Source organism: Ursus arctos, unplaced genomic scaffold, assembly GCF_023065955.2.
Source record: "Ursus arctos isolate Adak ecotype North America unplaced genomic scaffold, UrsArc2.0 scaffold_5, whole genome shotgun sequence".
NCBI classification, from domain to species: Eukaryota; Metazoa; Chordata; class Mammalia; order Carnivora; family Ursidae; genus Ursus; species Ursus arctos.
The window spans coordinates 16517007-16539151 of record NW_026623067.1 but is presented as its reverse complement, the minus strand read 5'-3'; the positions used below and the strand labels follow the sequence as shown (position 1 = coordinate 16539151).

General features: G+C 45.2%; 1 protein-coding gene across 1 annotated transcript in view; it reads left to right on the top strand.

The window, feature by feature from the left end:
• The first annotated feature begins 1072 nt into the window (after nt 1-1072).
• TRIM36 (tripartite motif containing 36) overlaps nt 1073-22145 on the top strand; it is a 35540-nt gene continuing 14467 nt past the window's right edge. Inside the window, exons 1-5 of the mRNA XM_026507778.4 lie at nt 1073-1338; nt 3147-3381; nt 11878-12203; nt 15404-15550; nt 21767-21862. Coding sequence (XP_026363563.1) covers nt 1312-1338; nt 3147-3381; nt 11878-12203; nt 15404-15550; nt 21767-21862 — 831 coding nt within the window. The 5' untranslated portion in view covers nt 1073-1311. The remainder of the gene's footprint in view (nt 1339-3146; nt 3382-11877; nt 12204-15403; nt 15551-21766; nt 21863-22145) is intronic.

Sequence of the window (22145 nt, the reverse complement as noted above, 5' to 3'; positions counted from 1 at the left end):
TCCATCATACGGTTAATTTGTTCTCGGTTCGCAGTGAAACGAGACACGAGAAAGGCACTTGAGAGCCGTGGCAGGTGAATCTGGCGCAGCTGGTCCCTGAGCCGGCCAAGCGCCGCGTGGGTGCGCGGGTGCAGCCGGAGCAGCCCAGGACCCGCGGCGCCCATTTGCCCCGCGCCCCCCGTCCCCAAAGGGGCACCGCAGGGCGGCTGTCCGGGGTGGGGAGGGGCGCTCCCGCGTCGCCAGCTCTGGACTCCAACCCCACGCCACTTGGCGAGAACGTGTCGTGCGTGACAGCGCCGCGCCCTGGGGTGTCAAAGCAGAAGCGGAATACGTGTGGTTGGCGACCAGTCGGGGATGTGAAGTTCACCCGACGAACTGGGCTGGAAGAGAAGGAGGAAGAGCCGGGCGGAGACAGGGACCCACCAGGGGAACCCCCGGCCCGGGAAGGGGTAGGGCGGGCGGGATCTCGCGGCGGTCGCGTCCCCGGCGCGCGGCTCTGCTGCGGTGGGTGCGACGGCTCCGGGAAGGCGGCCCGGGCCCGCCCTCGCCCCCGGCGGCCGTCTAGAGCCAGGAGGTGGGCCTTGAAGGTGATGCCTCGCACCGCGCTTCGCCACAGCGCAGGGAAGGCAAAATGAAGGGCAGAGGGGCCGCGCCGGGCCGGCAGCCAGGGCTGCAGTCAGCCGCAGCCCCGCCGACCGCTCCACCCCGGCCCCGCCCCGGCGCCGCCCTCCACCTCCCCTGCCCCCTCTCTTCCGCCCCTCCAAGGCTTCCTACCGCGGCTGGTGGCGACGGCGGTGGCCGCCCGCGAGGGGGCGAGCGGCAGAGGGGGCGGGGCCCAGGGGGCGGTGGCCGCGGCGGCCGCGGCGGCGAGAGCCGGGACCCCAGCGCGCGCCGCTTCCCCGCCCGGCCTCCGCCTGCCGGCCGCCGCCCCGCCCCCTTTGTGCGGTGGGCGCTGTTGCCCCGGCGACGGCGCCGCCCCGCCCCGGCCCCGCCCCTCCACGGCGTCGGCGCTCGGGTCTCCGCGCGGCCGCCCGCCCAGCCGCAGTCTGCAGGAGCCGCCGCCGCAGCCGGCCGCGGGGCGGGATTCAGGGGCCGTCGCAGGGAGCGCAGCTCGGCTCTCCGCGCCTGTGCTTTCGCCCGCCCCGCTCCTCGCCGCGTCGGTCCGCTGGCCGGGTCCGGCTGACCAGCTCGCCCTCCGGCTCCGAACCCAGGCTCCACGGCCGCCGCAGGGACCCGCCCACCAGACCCTGCCCGGGCCGCCCGTCTGCCTGTTTGGACGCTGCCGTTGATGACACCTGGCAGAAGGCTACCATGGAAGGGGATGGTTCCGACTCGCTGGTGAGTGGGCCACAGGGGCCGCCGCCGCACGCTTCCATGGCGGCTCCCCGGGGCCCCCGGCGCTCTCTCCCCTCCGCCCTGAGCCTGAGGGAGCGTCTCCTCCTGAGGAGCGAGGGCGGACGTGTGGTGGCCCCGCTTCCTCTTCGCCTTCCGCGCCCCGGGTTCCGCAATCCGGGGCGCCCCCTTTCTGCCCCTCAGAGGGTTGGACCCCGGATCCCCTGGGCCCGCGAGAGGGCGGCGATCGGGTGCGGCGATCGCCCACCTGAACACCTCGGGGAGTCCGGGCGGGGCTCTTTCCTGGGGTCCGGGCTGTAGAATTCATTCGCCTCGGGGAGTCGGGTGCCCATCGCGGCTCGGGGCGCGCGTGCCTCGCGGGTGCCGGCCGCCCCTTTGTCCCGGGGCGTCGTGGGGCCGGCGCTCCGACCCGGCTCGGACCCCCGCGGGCGCGGCCCAGCCCGGCCGGCAGTAGCCGCGAGCCGAGGCTCCTCCCCGGCTTTGCCAGCTCGCGCGCGGGAGGCGGGCTGGCCCTGGCAGCTGTCGGGGTACAAGTGTTTTTGTTTGAAAGGGTCTGATCTGCAGTTCTTTCCGACTTGGTAGTTCCCCGTCGAACCCCATTGATTTTCAGACAGCTTGATTGTGGGAGCCGCCACATCACCTTTCTTTTAATCAGGTGGTTTCCCTGAGTGGTTCTGGAATGAAAACTCGTTTTTCTTTTGGGTGAGAATTACTTTCTATCTGCCGTGGTTAAAAAGCTTATGTCCTGCTTTAGGAACAAGGAAGGTGGAAATGATTTGAGATCTTCCGCTGCAAAGTACACCTTCCATCAAATGGGAATCTATCTATCTTGGCCATTCAGAACAATATTATTCTTTGAATCTATTTTGGACATTCAGAACAGTATTTTCCTTTGAATTAGGTGTCAAATCCTTTGTGAGATGGGATAGGATGTGAATATTCTGTTTTCTTTGCCGTGAATTGTGAGGTGTGGCGATCTTCCAAATTTAATAAAATCCTGAGACGATGTGGGCTTCTATGAAATATTTATTGAATGATGCAGCAAGAAACCTATCAAAGACCATGGACAGTGATAAAGCCAGTTGCATGTAGTGCTATTATCAGGGGTTATTAAAGCACTTAGTGTCACTGTAGGGGGAATAGAAGAGCATACATTTTTATTTAATTAAAATAAGTGAATTAATTCAATTCCAATTTTCTGTGGAGCTCCAGTAATTGAAATGATTGTACACGGCTAGGAGTACTTTAAAATTGGACCGTAAAGCTGCAAGAAGGCTGAATAATAGATTCATAGCACCTGCAGTTTGGGGGGGGAACTACATATGGAAAGGATGGGAAAACGAGTATGAGGTCATCAAGCCTTTTTGGTTGTGATTAGAGACTGAATGTTTCTCATGGAAAAATAATGCAAGCCTATAGTATTGAGAGCACTTACAATGGTGCTTTCTAGTCCTCTCCACCCTTTCAATATTCATCAAGTGCTTTTAAGATAACCACTTTGCTAGGCAGCAGGAGAACCTCAAGCATTTTAGCTACATTACAGTTGTAGCTTATGAAAATTGGTCACATTTAATGTAGAAAATTGCTGATGATTCAGCTTGTAAATAGATTTCAAGGAGGCTTCCATGAACATACTGGCTAACCCAGTTTTTACCAGCTCTTGCCTGCCCCAGAGTTAGTGTGCTTAGGAGGAACACGGTCTCATTCTTAGGGTGCTGTTGTCTTAGCTTTTATTGAAGTCATGGTTTTATTCACCCACTAAGAGCTTTTGATTCTGATTTCTTTTCCTCAAGGTTACCATTAAGAATATCGAAAGAGAGCTCATTTGCCCAGCATGCAAGGAGCTGTTTACCCACCCGCTGATTCTCCCTTGTCAACACAGTATCTGTCATAAGTGTGTAAAAGAACTCTTACTGACACATGATGACTCGTTCAATGACGTGGGATCGGACAACTCCAATCAGAGCAGTCCTCGACTTCGGCTCCCGTCCCCTAGCATGGACAAAATTGACAGACTTAGCAGACCAGGTACGTGGTAGAAGCTTGGGGTCTGAGAATTTCAGCGCTGTCTGTGGAAGGGAAATTTTTTTTTTGCCATTTTTGCCGGTTCGTCTTTCTGGGTGAATAAATTAAAACTACTTGTAAAGGAGCCCTTCCCTCTTTTCAAATGTCAAAACGAACTCCTGCTGTAACCTGGTATGCTCTTAAAGTTGGATATTGAACACCAGCTTGGTGTTAGATCCCGGTATTTTAGGGTGTTCTGACCCTGTGGGGTCCTTCATATGAGGGATGAAATAATGGACCATGGAAGCACTTACTGGGGAATCCTCTGTCTACGGTAATATGTAAATAAATATGCCAAATTAAGGGATGAGACTCCAGAATGACTCTTCCTAAAAGGCTTTTTAGATGAATTATTTGCTGGCATTTGGGTCTACCTGAGGATTTTATCTTCTTCAGCCATTTTAAATCCATTTTTTTGGAAATCAGGATTTTAAATATCAACTAACTAGGGGTGGAATTCTGTAGTAATGATAGAAGTAGGTCCAGATGTCATGGGCGTATATACCATACCTTTATTATACAGCCAGAGCTTAAATTGTTTCCCGTTAGGGTGGTATTACTTTCTTTCTCCTGGACAGCCACTGCAGGAGTAAGGTAGATCAGAATTAAGTTGAAATCCCAGGGAACAGGGCCATTGGGAATTTCAGGGCCAAAATCAGCAGTGAGGACCATGGGGAGGCGGAGGTATGGGTAGAACTCTCTCAGCATCACGTTAGGCACTCGCTTCATTTGGAGGAGAGGACATGAGTGGCCATGAGCACCAGACTTCAGGGCTTGCCTTCTGCCCGGTTTGGGCTTGGAGGTTTTCAGTTTGATCCTTTAGGCCACTCTGCTCATTTCTCCTCCTGTACCATAGGAATAATTTTTTAATCTTATATATAAAAAAACTTAGTAGAAGAGAGTCTCCTTCTCCTTATTTGCATTTAGCAAATGCTGTTTTTTTTTTTTTTTTTTGGTCCACACTGTGTTACGGAATCTCATCTTTATGCTCCATCAGACAGTGGATAAGAGTGGATTGGATCTAAGAGCCATAGTATGCTCTTTTAAAAACATGTATTTTTCTTTAAGTGGTAATCACGAATTACTTGGAAGCTATTTTGCACATATAACAAATTATAAGGATATACTAAATAAAGGAGCATTAAGTGACTGGGGATGCAGGGGGTACGAGGTCAGAGAGGGTCATGCTTATTGTGAAGTCATCACTTGTATGTTTCCCTGCCTGCCAGGAACTAGCTGGTACCTGGAGGGAGGGGTGGAGACAGGTTTCAGTAGCTTAAAATTACCTACCAGAGAAAACAGATATTCTGTTGGTAGATCCTCATTGGCTAGTTAGGGACAGACCCCCTGATTGGTTGACCAAGGAAATTCACTTTTTGTATATTAATATTTAGCACAGACCATTCAAAGGAATTGTAGTTACGTACTAACATTTCTATAATTAGACTGAGCTTATATATATATATTATATGAAATCCTGTAGCTTATGTGGGCTTCTAATCTTACCATTTGGTTAGTATTTATATGTGATTCATGTGGAGTTTGGAGAGAAATACAGATGAATATATAATTAACTAGGTGAAATATGGTTAACTGTTTTTAGGGGCTCACCTAGATAGTACTTGATGGATGTTTAATAAATATTTGTGGAGTGGTTGTTGAATGACAAACGTCTGCTACAGGATTTCTACAAAGCACGCCATGATGGCTTTTATTCAATAATAGTGGCATTTTTTCCTCCCCCAGAACAAGAGATCCATTCCACCATACTTTACACCTTCTAGATCAGAAATAGAATTACTGAGAAGTTCCTCCCTCTCCTTTAGGAAGAACCCTATCAAGTTGGATCATGTCCTGAGAGGGCGGGGAGTTAGAAAACCTTGAAGGGCAGTTGCAGGAAATAAAAGCGTATTTAACTTGGAGAGGGAGAGACTGCACGATATGATGGCTGTCTTGTGAAAGAGAAAGTAAACTGGGTATCTCTAACAGCAGGTTCCAGGTCAGTGAGTGAACTAGGAATGCACATTTCAGGCTCAGCACGAAAGAAGACAACCACCACAGGCTTTCCAAAGATGAGATTGTCAGCCCCCTGTCCGTAGAAGTGTTCAAATGCGGGGTCAGATTTAGTGTTCAAATGCAGGGGGCAAATACATTAGGGAAGCAGGCCGCAGGCATAAGAAATACAGGAACCTCTTTCATTTGACGACTTTGATATACAGACAGTAAATAGTCCATTTTTCCATCAACTCAGCTGCCATAGGAAGACCAGCAGCCCAGGCGTCAGCCACCAGCGGACTCCAGGCCTCCCCTGTTATGAGACAGCAGCGCAGGGTTCGGGACTGGCGACGAGAATGGACGCCTTGTCTACCCAGGCAGTAGCCACGTGGCACCAGTGCATTACCATATGGGTTTGGGGGTGCCAGATGTCAGACTTACTGCCCCCCCCCCGAAAACCTGATAGCGGTTTTGATGTGTCATCTGGCTTTTAAACATTGGCACTTAATTCCAATTATTTAAAAACCCCGTGCCGGCTCCACATAGGCTAGGACAGCCATAACACATCTTGGACTATGACCCATCCAGCCTTTGGGCCATCGGTATTTGAAGCCTTTGTTTCAAGCAGTGGGTAAGTGACCGCTGCTCGCAGACATTCTAGAGGGGATTTCTGGGTGGTAGGTCGTTGCACGTCAACCACCGTATCTTCCCCAGTACTGAAGTTCTCTACCTTGCGTTCATTGGCGTTCATTCGTTCAGCAAATATTTCATTTCCCTGCTGGTTGCCAGACATGGCTAAATGCTGAAGAGGAATGAGCAAGATAGATCGGTCCCTCCTTTTTTTTTTTTTTTAAAGATTTTATTTTATTTATTTATTTGACAGAGAGAGAGACAGCCAGCGAGAGAGGGAACACAAGCAGGGGGAGTGGGAGAGGAAGAAGCAGGCTCATAGTGGAGGAGCCTGACGTGGGATCACGCCCTGAGCCGAAGGCAGACGCTTAACCGCTGTGCCACCCAGGCGCCCCACCCCCCCCGTCCCTCCTTTTTAAGCAGCATACAGCCTGGCATTGTACACAGCTTTATAGTTAGAACACGGTCATTCATTAAGAAGAGCAGACAGAGCAAATTAATAAATACAAATAAAGCGCTCAGAGGGTGGGGAGGCTCCAAGCGTAGTAATCATTCCTGGGGGCTTTCACCAAATGCACGTGGGTTTTAGGATTGCCCTCCTTCTCACGATAGCTGTTTTAAATTAGTAGAGGTGATTGTGTTACAAATAGAATGCCACCCTCCATTTATGGGGCATTTGCCTCTAATTTTTCTTTGGAGAGATTCAAAGAGAAATTCATAGGGAAGCAACGTCCCCCCCGCCTCCCCCCGGCCCCTTTTTTCCTGGCAGATTTCTTTTTCTGTTTTTCCTCATTTAGACGCACTTGGGAAGGAAGTCCTATTCTGAGCAATTGGTGTGGGAGGAGTAGAATTCTAAAAATTAGTTTTGCCACTGGCTTAATAAAGGAATTAATTAGACCAGGACTGCCCAGAACGGTAGCCACTAGCCACGCGGGGCTGTTGAGCACTCGACATGCGCTAGTCTGAGCTGAGATATGCTGGAAGCATAAAATACCCTCCGAATGTCAAACACTTAGAATGAACGAAGCGTGAACTACCTCTAATAGCTTTTATCTCTGTTACGTTTTGAGGTGAGGCTATTTTGGATATATTGGGTTAAATAAATAACAGGTATTATTAAAATTAATTTCACTTGTTTCTTTTTCACTCATCTGGCTCCTGGAACATTTTAAATGGCAGATGTGGCCAACGCCGCCGTTGGCTCGCACGGCCCCTTTGCATATCATCGCCTTGGAGATTTGACAGATTTGTACAATAAAGGGTGCCTTGAAAGGAGAGTAGGGTTTGTCTACAACGACACTGTAACGCATTCAATTATGTAAAAAGAGCCATATTACCATACATTTTGGGGCACACGTGTGCACGCTTTCCCCCCGTTTTGTGTTTCTTTTTGTCGGGAGGACAACAGTCCCTTTTAGCAACGTCTGTTTACAGGGCTGATACACATCCGTAAAAAAATCAAACGAAAGCTGCTTGCCTTTGCTGTGTATTTTCACCAGTTAGCAGAAATACAATCGTGGTAACCTACAAATCTGCAAGCTAGAGTTGGGGCCTCCTAGGGGCTGCCCCAGCCACGGGTCATTCTGAACTCCAAGGTGAGCTCCCTGAATGCCACCCAGCCGTGGTTTCACAAATGCCACGCGTGCCGGGGAGAAACACGTTCTCTTCCTGGTAACTCAAGAATTGTGTTGTGTACAGGACACAGTTGCTGCTTTGTCTTTTGTTAACAAGTTGTGAATCTTCTCTTTGAAATGAAATTCTAAATCCAGCTTTCTGTTCATTGTTCACAGCGTCACAACGGAGATCTTTGGGGTGGAGAGGTAGAAAATGCTTCATTGCTTGTGTGGCCGCACACAGTGTAGTGTTAGAGTTCAATTTAAGAACCTTGTATAGCGTCAAGTTTTTAGACATCAGTGGTCAAGTGTTCAAAATTTCCTCGAAAGGGGACAAATTGGGCTGAATGACTTAAAGGTCAACAGGACTAAATTTCCAAGCGAGGTCTGGTGTTCTTAAAGGGAGCTCCGGTCACAAATGCTTCCCTCTTGTCCACCTGCATGGCAGGATGTTTTTGAAGAAAATGGCACACCCATGTCGTGAACCTTTTTTTTTAATAACCTTAAAAATCCTTTCCATTTACTCAGTGGAGCAAAGCTTATATTAACGGCCATCTTGCCCCCTTGGGGAGGTTAAACGAGCCAGTATTTTCTTCTGCATTTAAAAATTTGCTTGAAGGCATTGGCAATTTTTTTGTATTTAATAGTGTAATCTTCGCTTGTTTTGTGCATATGGTGTCTTTCCTCTGTTAATGGTCTAAAGTGTTTGAGCTTTAACATTGAGGTCTTACCCCTTTGTGGGTAAATGATGTACTTCAAAAGCATTTTTAGGCTTTCCAAAGTATTTGACTCTCGGAGAATGATGGGCCAACTCTACCTTATTAAAAGGAATTTTTTTTTTTTTTTTTTTTTTTACTCCAGTTGACCTTTAAAGTAAAATTGGCTACTTTTTTGTAGAATGCTGGTGATACCTTCTATTTTATTGGACAAAATAAACACCTGAAATGTTATCCCTTTTCTGTCTTCCTTACCTTCTTCTCTGCTTGCCTCAATTTATAGATGTTACAGTTCCAAAAGCCGTATGTCACCCTTTCTCTTACAGACTTTAGGGAGTCCCTGAGAATTTTCAGTGTTGAGATTTAGTAAATAGGTGGAAAGGTAAGAGCAGTTTGCTTAGAAAAAGTTCATTGCTTGTTTCCTATTTTTTTATTCAGGCAGTAGTTGAGAAAAAGGCTTTGCAAGTTGAAAATGCTCATTAATACTCAAAAGGTAATTATAACTCATAGGCATCGGATGGTCAGAATGTGCTAAAAGAAGCATCAGCCCACTGGGAAGCACCTAGAAGCCCAACCTGAATGTCCAGCATCGAGGGAGATAGCCACTCCCTGGCTGGGAGGTAATAGGGGAAAGAGCTTGTAGAATATGGGAGAAGAGTGGAGGTTTTGAATCCATTCTGAATTGACTTCGTTTTGAAAGACCTGATTTTCTCTTTGATATTTAAACAACAAAACACAATGCCTGAAAGCTCATTTTGGGGGGAGGTTTGCTATGAACCTATGTGAAGATTTTTTTCCGGAGTCTTCATTTTAAAATTGTGTCGTGATTTATATTTGTTTAATCTGGCTTTGAGGTCAAGGGATATGGGGAAAAGAATCGATTCTGCAAGGTGACAGTATTCAAATAATCCACATATATTACTGGCCCCGTAAATGCAGTTTGACGTATACAATTGCATTGCTTGGCCTGCATTGCTTCCTTCCCTTTCAAAGTCATCATTACTTTTCTTTTTCATTATGTCATGCTATCCAAAGTATTATCCAATGGAACATTCTACGCTCATGGGAATGTTTGTTTGACCCTGCACTGTGGAGTGTGCAAGTCACTGGTCACATGTGGCTCTTGAGAATTTGAAATGTGGGCTCGTGCAACCAAAGAACTGAATCTTTAAATTAAATTTAGAAAGTGACATTTGGCTAATGGTGGCTGTAGCAGACAGCATAGCTTAGAGAGTAAAAAGTTGACTCTATTACATTTCATTCTTAGTTCCACTGTCTGGATTTTTTTTCACTAGGCTTACTTCCCAGAATATCCTTAGATCTGTTGTGTTTCCTTGTTGCCCTGAACGTATATTCTAGCGTTTGTTTTTGAAAATAATGGTGGGAGTCCAAGACAGATGAAGTAAAACATAAATGCTTTGGCATTCACAGAAAAATGGGGGATTTTTTTTTTTTTTTAATGATCTGTTTAGGAAAGCAGCTGAGATATATTGCTTTAATATTTTATCTGAGCAGGCTAATGTGATGCTTTACACCTTATTTCTGTTATAAAAATAAAAGAGGTTTACAGAAAAGGGACAAAACATCTTTGAAATTTCTGAACATGAAGGCCACAATCTGGGTGTCACCAGTATGTACGTTAAAGCATGACTTTGTTGTCGTGATTTAATTTGGTTTGATCCTGTTCCTTAAACTGATCGCCACCTTCAATGAATAAAACCGGCAATTACCCATTTTTTTAAAACATTGTGGGGTTTCTCCATTTTGATTTCTATCACCTGGGTCACGTGGGGAAGCATGCAGTTAAATGTGACTGTCCATCCGTTTGAACTTGACCACTGCACTGTGTCACTTCCAGAATTCTTTGGCTTGTCCTCTCACTGAATGGAATTTTCATTGGCATGTGTCTCAAAAGTGGCTTTGCTGCTTATTTCGTTATATATGCCTGCCGTGTTGTGAACTATCTTGGACTTGTGTTGCATGTTTTGAGAATTATTATAAGACTATATTTTACGTAGAGTTCTCTAATTTTTACGGGGCGGTTTTTTTGTCATGCTTTTTTTTTTTTTTTAATAAGTTTAGAAATGTAAAGGTAAACGAAGCTCTTAAAAATACTCTGCATGTTTCCTGCATAAGTAATTTCGGGGGACCCAGTGCCACTCAGCATGCTGTAGAGTCATTTCAAATGAATAATACTGGGGGCCGATTGCTAAATTTTCCCTTCAGTGATATCACACCAGCCCTGACTGAAGACAGTCTTTTCAGTGGTGATGGTACTGTGCCAAGGCAATATGAACACAGCTGTTGAAAGACCCGTTCTAAATGTGGTCTCCTAAGTTTAGCCATTCGTGGTTGGTACTGGATCCGTGGCAGAAGGAAGGAAGGCTTTAGGTTAGGAAGTTGATGTTTACAGTTAGGTAGTTACTTTGTGGGAAACCAAGACTGTCCTCTCAGCGTAGATTTCCGAATGAGAGCAGGGACTGTGATATGCATGCATTCAGGCTGAAGGGACAGCCCCAGAGTCTCAGGAACCTGTGGGTAAGGACGGTCACGTCTTGGTTTCTTGATCTGTGCAAATCAGTGAACCAAATGTGCTATTTATGGTCATTCACTGTATTAATTATGTATTGGAAAATTATGTGTAATACTTTTTGGGTTAACTTGTGGCTTACTGAATGAAGTAATTTTAATGATTCTTTTTTTCAGGTCATAAGAAGCTACTAAATGGTTGGTCCCTCTTAAAGTCACTAGCTTCTAGGTCTATGGATGAGCTTTTCACTCTTTGATAGCTGGCACTCAATTAACTAATGATTTGCCTACCCAGATTAAACAATACTACTGTGGGAAACCCTCTTTTGCAGTAGTTTTTAACCGTTTGGTGGTCACAGATTCCTTTGAGAATCTGATCAAAGCTATGGATTGTGGAACCAGAAAATGGGCATAGGTATATTGATGGAAAATTTTGCATACAGTTTCAAATAGTGTACAGAACTATTTGGATCTCTCTGGAGCCTGTCCATGGGGTACCGGGTAGGGACTCCTGTCATTTACATATGAACTCATTTCCTATCCGTCAGCCAAGGCTGTGTTCATTTAAATGGAAACCAAATTACTATGGATATGATATATAGAAATAACTATACATGTTAATGACATAATTCAAAAAAATCCTGCCCCTGTGTAGTATTGTATTCTATGTTTGTCCATATATCTATCTGTTTGGTTTGATATGGCTTTTGTATGGGCTTTACTATAGATTTTCCTTTCCTCTTTAATACCTGTTTAATAAGTTGGGCTTGTCTTTTGCATACCAAGGAAAAATAAGCATTAAGCCTTTCCAGAATTCAGACTGATTCAAGTGGAGCCACGTTGAGTGTTATTTTGGGGGGCGGGCGGAGGGGGCGCTATATCTGTAGATCTGTCTCTTTCCAAAACATCACGCCTTTCTTCTTCATTCTGTTCGCGTTCCCACTGCCGTAACTAAACAAGGACTTCCAATTACACAGGCTGGAAGCGCGGCTCCCTGACCCCTAGGACAACCACTTTTCCTTGCCCCGGCTGTGAGCACGATGTGGATCTTGGAGAACGAGGAATCAGTGGTCTGTTTCGCAATTTCACTTTGGAAACTATTGTCGAGAGGTACCGGCAGGCAGCCAGGGCGGCCACAGCCATCATGTGTGACCTCTGTAAACCACCACCCCAGGAGTCCACGAAGAGCTGCATGGACTGTAGCGCGAGCTACTGCAACGAGTGCTTCAAAATTTACCACCCCTGGGGTACGGTGAAAGCTCAGCACGAGTACGTGGGTCCAACTACTAACTTTAGGCCCAAGGTAAGAGAAGTTCCAATTGAGTTAGAATGTTCATATTGCAAAAGGAGTTATTACGCGTCCAGAACTTGACAGCAAGAATGGAAAGAACTTGGAAAGCCTGGGGCGCCCGGCTGGCCCGGCCGGTAGAGCGTGCGACTGGATCTCGGGGTTATGTGTCCAGGCCCCCCGTTGAACGTAGATCTTCCTATAAATAAGTAGGTAGATAGACGGTTGGTTGGTGTTCACGGATGGTTGGTGTTCATGAACATAGAAACGTGTATGTTAAAAAAATAAAATGAGAACTTAAAAAAAAAAAACAAGCCTGTATACGAAATTATGGCCTGGTATCTGGAGTTATTTCGTATGTGGCTGAACACCCCCACACAGCCTAAAGGCAATATTCTGGTTCTCTGTGTTACAACACCCTGTAATGCAGCACGATACACAAAGGGTCGTCAGGCTACCTCTGCAAACAGAGGAAAGGCTGAGCTGTCTCCGAGGTACTCTCTAAGATTGAAGAGGTGGTGAAGTTCAAAGCTTTTGTGCTTTAATGGGATAAACCCATAGCTGTCGAAAAGATTTGATTGGGAAACATTTTTCTGACATCTTTAGTTCGCTAAACTTGTCGTAGGGATAAATAACAGTAAGTACAGCCTAATGTTCTTTTTTTTTTTTTTTAAGATTTATTTATTTATTTGAGATAGAGCAACAGCGAGAGAGCGAGTGAGAGAGAGAGAGTGCGAGCATGAGTGGGGTGGGGGTGGGGGAGAGGCAGGGGGAAAAGCAGGCTCTCCACCAGCAGGAAACCCGATATGGGGCTCAATCCCAGGACCCTGGGATCATGACCTGAGCAGAAGGCAGATGCTTAACCAACTGAGCCACCCAGGAGCCCCAACAGCCTAATGTTCTAAAGCTTGTGGTATAATGTTTATATAATATCTGAAGTGGAATTCACATTTCTTAAATGTTCTGGGTAATTTCTCTAATAATGCTCAGAAGACCCTTATGCATTGTTATTTGCCCTGCTTTGTGACTGAGAAGCAGAATGTTTGGATATCCTCATTTATGCTGCTTTCTGATTTAGATAGATTTAAAAAGAAAAAACCTAATAGATTCTTTTGATTAAAGATCTCATTCCTTCCGACTTAGTAACTTGTGTGAGTATGAAAATCTGTTTACATTCTTGAGCATAAAACTTTGCTCTTACTTTAACTTATAGTAGAAAAATTGGGGATGCCCAGATAACTCAGTTGGTTACGCGTCCGACCCTTGATCTCAGCTCAGGTCTTGATCTCAGGGTCGTGACTTCGAGCCCCGCGTTGGGCTCCACGTTGGGTGTGGAGGCTACTTAAACAAACAAAACCCCCCCCCCCAGAAAAGGGAAAAAAAATCCCAAAAGTTATCTTGAAACTGTGAGCTGAGTATTTTTTACACCAAATATATGTGTGTGTATGTGTGTGTGTATATATATGTGTGTGTGTGTATGTGTATTTTTTTTTTAAAGTAAGCTCTATGCCCATCGTGGGGCTCGAACTCACTAACCGTGAGATCACGAGTCACATGCTCCACTGACTGAGCCAGCTGGGCGCCCCTGTGACATCACACTAAGTTGGGCAGGACTGATAGATTAAACCAAAAGCAGCCTGTGCTTCCACGCTTTGACTCTTTTTTCAAACTATGTCAGTGTGGCAGTGCATTTATCAAAGAGTTTTTAATCCCCCGTTATGTTCCTTATCTCATTTTAAATGCGCCAGGTCACAGACCCATAAAAATTTACGACTTCGACTTGGTGCTTTAATGCCTCTTTTAGAAGATTAATTAAATTGATTAATACTATTCCATTATGAAGGAACCTATGATTATTAAACGAATTATATTAGACTTGGGTTTTTAGGATTTAAAACCCATGAAATCTTGAGTACAATTTTTTGAGTGTAAATTGCAGATTTATTCTACTTACAAATACAATAAAAGATTGGTAAGAGAGAACTGAAGAGGTAGGAGTAGGTTATATTGAGGAAAATATCGTTTTCCTTAAATAGTGTTACGCCATATAGTAAAATTCTACAAAGTTGTCCCTTATGGAATATTTGCCTATAACTTTGAGGTCTTATCCTTCCTTGCAGAAAGCCAAATTTTATAATTTTATTTAAAGTGTAATGGCTTTGAAAATGAACGTAACACCATGTGTTAACTATACTGGAGTTAAAATAATAATGAATAAACAAATGTAGTGGTTTCGAGATTGTAGAAGCTTGGACACGCTGGAAAATTTCCATTTTTTTTCCAGTTGTTTTTCTCCCGGTCCGGCACATTGGTATTAGGACTTTTCGTATTGGACGTTTCCTTTGTGTCTTGATATTATCAAACCAGTTGTGGTTGCTGAAAATCAAAACTATTGGAGCCATAGACAACTTTCTGATTTCATTGACACACTAGTCTAAAGGAATCTCCTCTTTCTTGCAAATGAAACCAGTTAGTTTATGTACAATTTCAAACATACCTATGGTGATAGTTTACAGAGTAAATAAGAGGATAGAAACTTAAATCAGGAAAACACAGTTCTGAAAAAAAAAACACGAAAGAAACAGACAGTTCTAAATTTGGTCAATGTGTGCATGATTAATACGTAAAAGCAAACATCTGGAAGCTTGTATCAGAAGGCGTTCCAAGGCTCCTTAGTAGCAGACTGCTTTTTTTTTTTTTTTTTAGATTTTATTTGTAAATAGTCTCTGTACCCCCGTGTGGCTCAAGCTTACAAGCCCCAGATCGAGGCGCATGCTTTACCGACTGAGCCGGCCGCCCTCCCCCCCCTTAGTAGCACATTTCTTAGGATGGTGAGGCCATGGGTTCCCTTCAGTTGTTTGTTACGGTACCTTACAAAAATATTGGTGACGTCATTCAGATTTGCCTAGTCAGTGTGGCCAGTGGGCCTTTCTGGTTGATTCAGCGAGTAAGTCCGATAGGAATGACATTTTCACCATCTTACCACCAAGTTTCAGGGCAATAACATCAGATATTTAATGGACTGTTTGAACCCTCAAATTGAAACATAGTAATTCTAATACACCAAATGCTTTTACCCTTTTTTTTTTTACACTTTTATTCATTTAAATGACTTTATTTAGTGATTTTGTAAAGCGTGTCTTTGTATTTTGGGACTTTGAGTATCCTGCAAGCTCCGAGGACCCTTAATTACACCTTGATTCTGCACTCAATAGATCTTAATGTGCCCAGAACATGAAACGGAGAGAATCAACATGTACTGTGAATTATGTCGGAGGCCAGTCTGTCATCTCTGTAAGTTGGGCGGTAATCATTCCAATCACCGGGTCACCACTATGAGCAGTGCCTACAAAACCTTAAAGGTAGGATTGGTGTGTCTGGGGAACTAAATTTTGAGTCTTTATAACTCTGGTTTTACTTTATGCCTTTAACTTTCTTTATAAAATCATGGCTTGCCCTGTGGTCTTGTTTTACTGAAACGAGTCAACAACGTAAAGGGTCCCTCTGTGATCCACTACGAGGTGGTTAGGGTGTTTGACTCGGCAGTCCTTGGTCATACTGATGGGCTAGTTCTGAAGAGACGGATGAAGGCCACTCCGTGATGATCCCCACGGGAGCCCAGTGCCTGCAGTTGAGTATGTATGTGTGTGGAAATGGCACCCCTGTTGAGTGTATGTGGGAATGCCACACCTGTTGAGCGTGTGTGTGGAAATGGCACAACTGTTGAGTGTGTGTGGAAATGGCACAACTGTTGAGTGTGTGTGGAAATGACATGCCTGTTGAATGTGTGTGGGAATGCCACACCTGTTGAGTGTGTGTGGAAATGGCACAGCTGTTGAGTGTGTATGGAAATGACATGCCTGTTGAGTGTGTGTGGGAATGCCACACCTGTGGAGTGTGTGTGGAAATGGCAACTCTGTTGAATGTGTGTGCGGAAATGCCACACGTGTTGAGTGTGTGTGGGAATGACACCCTTGTTGAGTGTGTGTGTGGAAATGATACGCCTGTTGAATGTGTGTGGAAATGACACACCTGTTGAATGTGTGTGTGTGTGTGTGTGTGTGTGTGTGTGTATGTGTGGAAATGATACTCCTGTCGAGTGTGTGTGTGGGAATGACACACCTTGAAGGATGGTAGCCATGTGAAGACACTAGATTCCTGTTGCTTGCCTGTAGAAATAGGGGAAACTTTATTTACAGTAAGGGTGTGGTGGAACCCTTACCAGCTAAAACTGAGTTACTTCCTGTCTCTGAACCATCTACACGGACCTTTGAAAACTTTCAAACCTGATCCATAATCTACAACAAGGTAGGCAGTGGTATAATGCTATTTTTTGTTTGTTTTATTTTTTTCTTTCAAGTGATATCTTCATTCCTAAGTCCACCACCCTTTTAATTAGTTTCCTTTCTACCGTTAACAATATGTACACGCCTTTTGGGGCCAAGATCTAATTCTTATTTACCCGCACAGCTTTGTCTTTTGCATTTCTTATATCTGTCATACTCAGTCTTTCTTTTACTTTGAATACGTGGATTATGGATATAATCCTTTCTTTGTCCTAGTCTACTAATGCTGTCATCATTACCAGGTCAGGTTTGTAAATTCTGCCATGTTGGGCAGTGGATACTTCCATGCTCTACCGATATTCTTGAGTTTTCTTCTAATGTGTGATTAAGTTAACCTCAAAACAGTGTGTTCCTTTTGGGTCTTGCTTTTAAGCTTTATTAGGACAGAGCAGCATTTAATTCTAAGGCCAGTTTTACCAGACTACTCTTCTCATTGACTCTTCTCAATGACTTTTGGATTTTGAGTTTTGTGGGGGTTTTTGAGGGTGTTTAATTTGTTGTTTGCTTGTTTGTTTAGTTTGGTGGACGACTCCCAGCCTGGTGTGAGCTCCTGAAATTGTTCCCTGTAATCCTTTTGTCTTGATCCTTTCCCTGGCCTCTGAAAGTTTCCTCACACATGGGAATTGGTCAGTACTCTGCTGAATAAGCCAGGGGGACCCTTGTACATCTCCAGAGTTCTTTCTGTCTCTTTCTGTTCTTGAGGACTCTGCTTTACAAGCTCTGGCCTCCCCGGACTCTCAGCTTTGTCTCTTCAACTCCTGGGAGACCCCGGATCCACCTGAGTTCTCCTCTGCCCTGGGCCTTGGAGGACGCCGGGTCTAGACAAGAAGGTGGGCGCAGTCATGGGCCCATCTTGTTTCCCTCTCTCAGGCCTCTTTGTTTCTCCGTGTGCAGCGTCTTCAGAGCCATTTTATATGTTCTGTTCAGTTTCAAGATTTTTTCAGGTGGGAGAGTTGATCCAGTCTCTGTTACTCATTTGTGCCCCCCCCCCAGTGGTATTACCATTGTTTTGCTAATTAAACTTAACTTTTTTTTAAAAAAAGATTTTATTTATTTATTTGACAGAGAGCACAAGTGGGCAGAGCGCTAGACAGAGGGAGAGGGAGAAGCAGGCTCCCCGCTGAGCAGGGAGCCTGATGCAGGGCTCGATCCCAGGATCCTGGGATCATGACCTGAGCTGAAGGCAGACGCTTAACCAACTGAGCCACCCAGGTGCCCCTAAATTTAACTTTTGATACCCCTTTTGTTCGTTTCTTAGTGGTTTGATCTTACCCAACCTGTCCAAAAATTTTTTCTGTTACCTGGAATAAATCTTTGATGGTAGCGTTCCTTTAAGTTATTCTTTACATTCTGTTGTTAACTTTTTTCATTAATGTTTCAGACTTTTTTTTTCTTCCAGTAGAGTCCATCCTGGGTTTTTCAATTTCCTTGCTTTTTAGTGAGGATAAAATTATTTAGACTGACCCATTTGCCCAAAATAGCAAACAGATCTCCTCAGAGCTTCCTTTTCATTTGTCTTTAGATTTTAAGCAGGAGGGCTACATGATGCAAGTTTATATTATTTTCATTTTTTTAAAAGATTTATTTATTTATTTTAGAGCGCAAGCATGGGGGGAGAGGCAGAGGCAGAGGGAGAGAGAAAAATTCAAGCAGACTCCCTGCTGAGCATGGACCTGACGCGGGGCCCGATCCCATGATGTTGAGATCATGACCTGAGCCGAATCCAAGAGCTGGATGCTCAGCTGACCAGGCGCCCTTATGCCATTTTCATGTTTACACACTCAGGTGTTGCAAAGGACAGAAGAAAAGTGAGCATCATGGCGGGATAACCTTGTCCACCTTGTTGCTGCTGTTTGTTGAAATGGCTGAAGCTGAGGCTGGACTTCCCATCTGCCTCTGTTCGATCTGGCTTCTAATACCGGTGGACTGTGTCCTAGTCTCTGGCCTCTCCTTTGAATTTCTCCCAGGCTATGTAATCAAGGGTGCCCTTCCAGTTGCGGAAAGTGCTAGTGCTTTAGGGTGAACTGGCCTAAACAGGGAATAATGGTGAGGAATGGTCCTGTTCCTGGCAGTGTTCTCTTGGGCTGAGACCTGTTTTTTTGGGTTTTTTTGGTTTTGTTTTTGCTTCCACATAATGTCACTCCTGTTAATCCCAGGATAGAAAGATGCCTGCCTGCGTGTGCACACGCTCCCGATGGAGTGGTTCCCTGTCTTTCGTAGCTTGCCTTTGTTTATGGACCTCGCTCTTCCAGAATGCGGACTGATACGGAGTCCTTCCCGCCTTCCATCACAGGAAACCACGTTGACGCTCTCCTCTGGCCGGTTTGGACTGCTGAGGCTTCGGAATCCCGCTTTGCCCTGAACAAGGCTTTGCAATTGGGTGTTTATTGTCTCTCCCTCTCTCTGGCCTCATCTCAACACCCTGCTTCTCCCAACTTTGGGTGTTAGTGGGTTTTCTAGGACTTTTTCAACTTCTCACACAACTGCACAGTTTCTCATTAAGGAGGGTTGGTTGTTAGCTCATCTTTCTTCACTTGTCCACGTTCTAATAGTTAGTGGACCATTTACCGAGGACTAGTTCCTGAAGAGCTTTTCCTACTTTGATTTTTTCTTTATTTCCATACATTTCCAGAAGAGAGTTAATGATCTTGTTTCTGTGCGGTTATCTCTTCTGGAAGGGGTGGCTTTGTGATTTTAATCATAATTGAAATGATTGGAGACTAGGACTTAGAAAAGTAGAAAATGTACACACCCCTATAACCAGTCCCCTTTGAATGAGAAAGCAATACAGCTTCTGTATTTTGGGGTATGTGAAATTTGTGGTGAATACGATATTGCCCTATTTGTTGAAGTCATCTGGCACCTGACTAAAATTTAGCCTTCTAGACTTTTTCTTCCCATCATTTTATCGTAACATTTTCAGACATGTAGCAAAGCTGGTAACACTTTTAAGATGATACGCCCTAAGGGGGCAGGAACCATATTGGTTATACGTTATTTTGCTAGCCTGCTCCCATGAAAGATATTCCATGTGATTGTTGAATGACTTTCTCTCCCTTTTTGTCTCCCTTCTGCCTTGTTTTGTGGACTCGTGTTTCTTTGGGTACGTTTGCCCCATGACCTGATTAAAAGCGGGAGGCGGTGGTTCTCAAACTTTGATGGGGGTTAGAATCACCTGGAACACTAGGCATAAAACTACAGAGGCCAAGGCCTGCCCTCCTGGAGGGGCTTTGTGGTCTCTATTAGCTCTCAGGAGACGGACGCACACCAGCTTTTGAGAACCACTGTTCTAGGGGAAGACTTTACAGGAAATTTGGCGTCCTTGAGCCGTTAGGCTCTGGTCAGTTCCTAGAGAACTGGGGTCCTCATGTCGCTGAAGTATTTAAAACTGATTCCCCCATTAGGTGTAGTTCCTGAAGGGGGAGGAGCCAGGTCTTTTCACATTTTACTCTTCAGTGTCTAGGATCAGTATCTGGTGCTTATACTTTTGGAGGCCTATGAATAAATGGACACACTGATTATTGCTCAAAACATGTCATCTTAACCCAAACTGCCTTGTTATGCGGGGCCCAGAGAGGACTGGAGATTATGGCTGTCGTTGGCCGGAGGCTTGGGCTAAGCATTCCTGCTCACTGGGAGGGAACCCCGGTGTCTTTGACTTTTATCCGTGTTCCTGAATTCTGTCATCGTTTCTTCTCCAGCCTGTCTTGCACTCCCGATGGAAGCTGTCTTACCACTAAGCCCTATTTCAATCAAAATGGCTCCGTTCTTCCCTTCGCTGCTGCAGTGACAAGTCTGACCACCTGCACCCTTGTGGTCCCAGCACGGGCCCGACGGGACGGTGTTGGAGGCACTCTTCTCTCCCTTGCAGCTTGGTGCTGAGGAAGCACCTGTCAGCCTGTGGAATAGTGGTCAGTGTACCAAGCAGTGAGGAAGCTTCTAGCTCAGCTACGGACTGTGTGATATTTGCACTCCGTGGGCTTTGGTTTCCTCATCTATAAAACACTGGGTCAAGACACAAGGTTTCATGTCTCTCCTTGACTCCCTGAGGGTTCTTTCTGGTTCCATCCTGTCCCTAGCCCTCAGAAATCTTACTCCTCCACGTCATGGGTCCTCCCGTCCCTCCAGTGAGCCATCAAGGAGACTCAGTGTGTCCGATTGCTGGGTGTTCCAGAGAATTAAAGACGGGTCCTGCCATAGGCCCGCCGTATGAATTTCAACATACGTTCTATTACCTTATTCCGTGGTCTAAGTGAGAAAAGAGGAAAATGATAGAGGCAGGAGACTTACTTCTTGAATTCCTTAAAGTTAGATCTCTGGTCCTCTTCTGTTCTTACCCCCTTTCCTTCAGGGCAGCAGCGATTGAGAAATGCTCAGATCCTCTTTTCATGGCTCCAGCGTGGGTGGCGTTTTCTGGATGATGTCCTTCTTGTTTAGACTCTGTGTACGTTTGTCTCTCATGACTTTGTACCCCATGGTTCCTCAAGGGTTCGTTTGCTCTTTAATATACTTCGGTCATACAGATTATTTTTTCTGGGTTAAACTAGGGATCTCACCACAACCTATGCTGTTATCTCTACGGTAAGCAGACTAACTTCAGACAAACTGTTTTATAAATAAGTTCTTCAGTAAGTATTTATACCTACTTCGGTAAGCTCTGGAAGCTTCATGAGCTCTAGTTTGATGAAATCTGTACTTTCATTATTGCGTATGTGTATTTACTGAATATCTAGTCTGGACTAGGCTGTGGAGGTCATTTTGGAAGAGTCTCTGTTGCTCTTTGGGTCTTTGTGTGTGTGTGTGACAGAGGGAGAGAGAGAGAGAGAAAAGAGAGAGAGAGAATGAATTATAAAACCTGATGGAAGCCAATCCTGTTTGAATTGCTATTCTTCCATTTACTTAGAAACCTGAGGAGGAAGACCTGGGAACGATGAAGAGACAACAAAAATGTATTATTTATGTATTCTGGCTTTTTGGCTAATCTGGGCATCACTGCTCTGTTCTTTTGTTCAGCCTGCCTCTCATCTCCCATAGATCCGTGGGCCTCTGTGCTTAAGGCCAGTAGCTGTTTACCCTGGGTTAATAACGAGAATCGTCAGGGTTGATTTTACTGCCCGTTCATCATAGGCTCAGGAATTGTGTGTAAAAAACTAAAAGAGGAAGGAAGGAAGATAGATCCGCAAGGGCTTTGTTCCACTCGTGCTTACTTGTGTTCCTGATATGTTCTAACAGGAAAAGCTCTCAAAGGATATCGATTACCTCATTGGCAAGGAGAGCCAGGTGAAGAGTCAAATTTCTGAACTAAACTTGTTAATGAAAGAAACAGAGGTAAGCGATTAGCCGGTTTGCCTATTTTTATTTCTCCATCTAGAGGATTCATTGGCTCATGAAATCCGGCGGGGAGTAGATGAGCTGGGAGTACAGAGTTGTGTTGGATTTCACCCCGCTTTCCTGGGACTAGAAAACCAGTATAAAAAACAAGTGCTCGTGTGTGATCAGTGCCTGATAGAGGTGGCGAGTCAATGCTACCAACACACAGGTAAAAGAATAACTACCTTTACATGGGCGGTTTCGAGCTCAGAGGTAGTTACGTAAGGTAAATTGTGGAAGT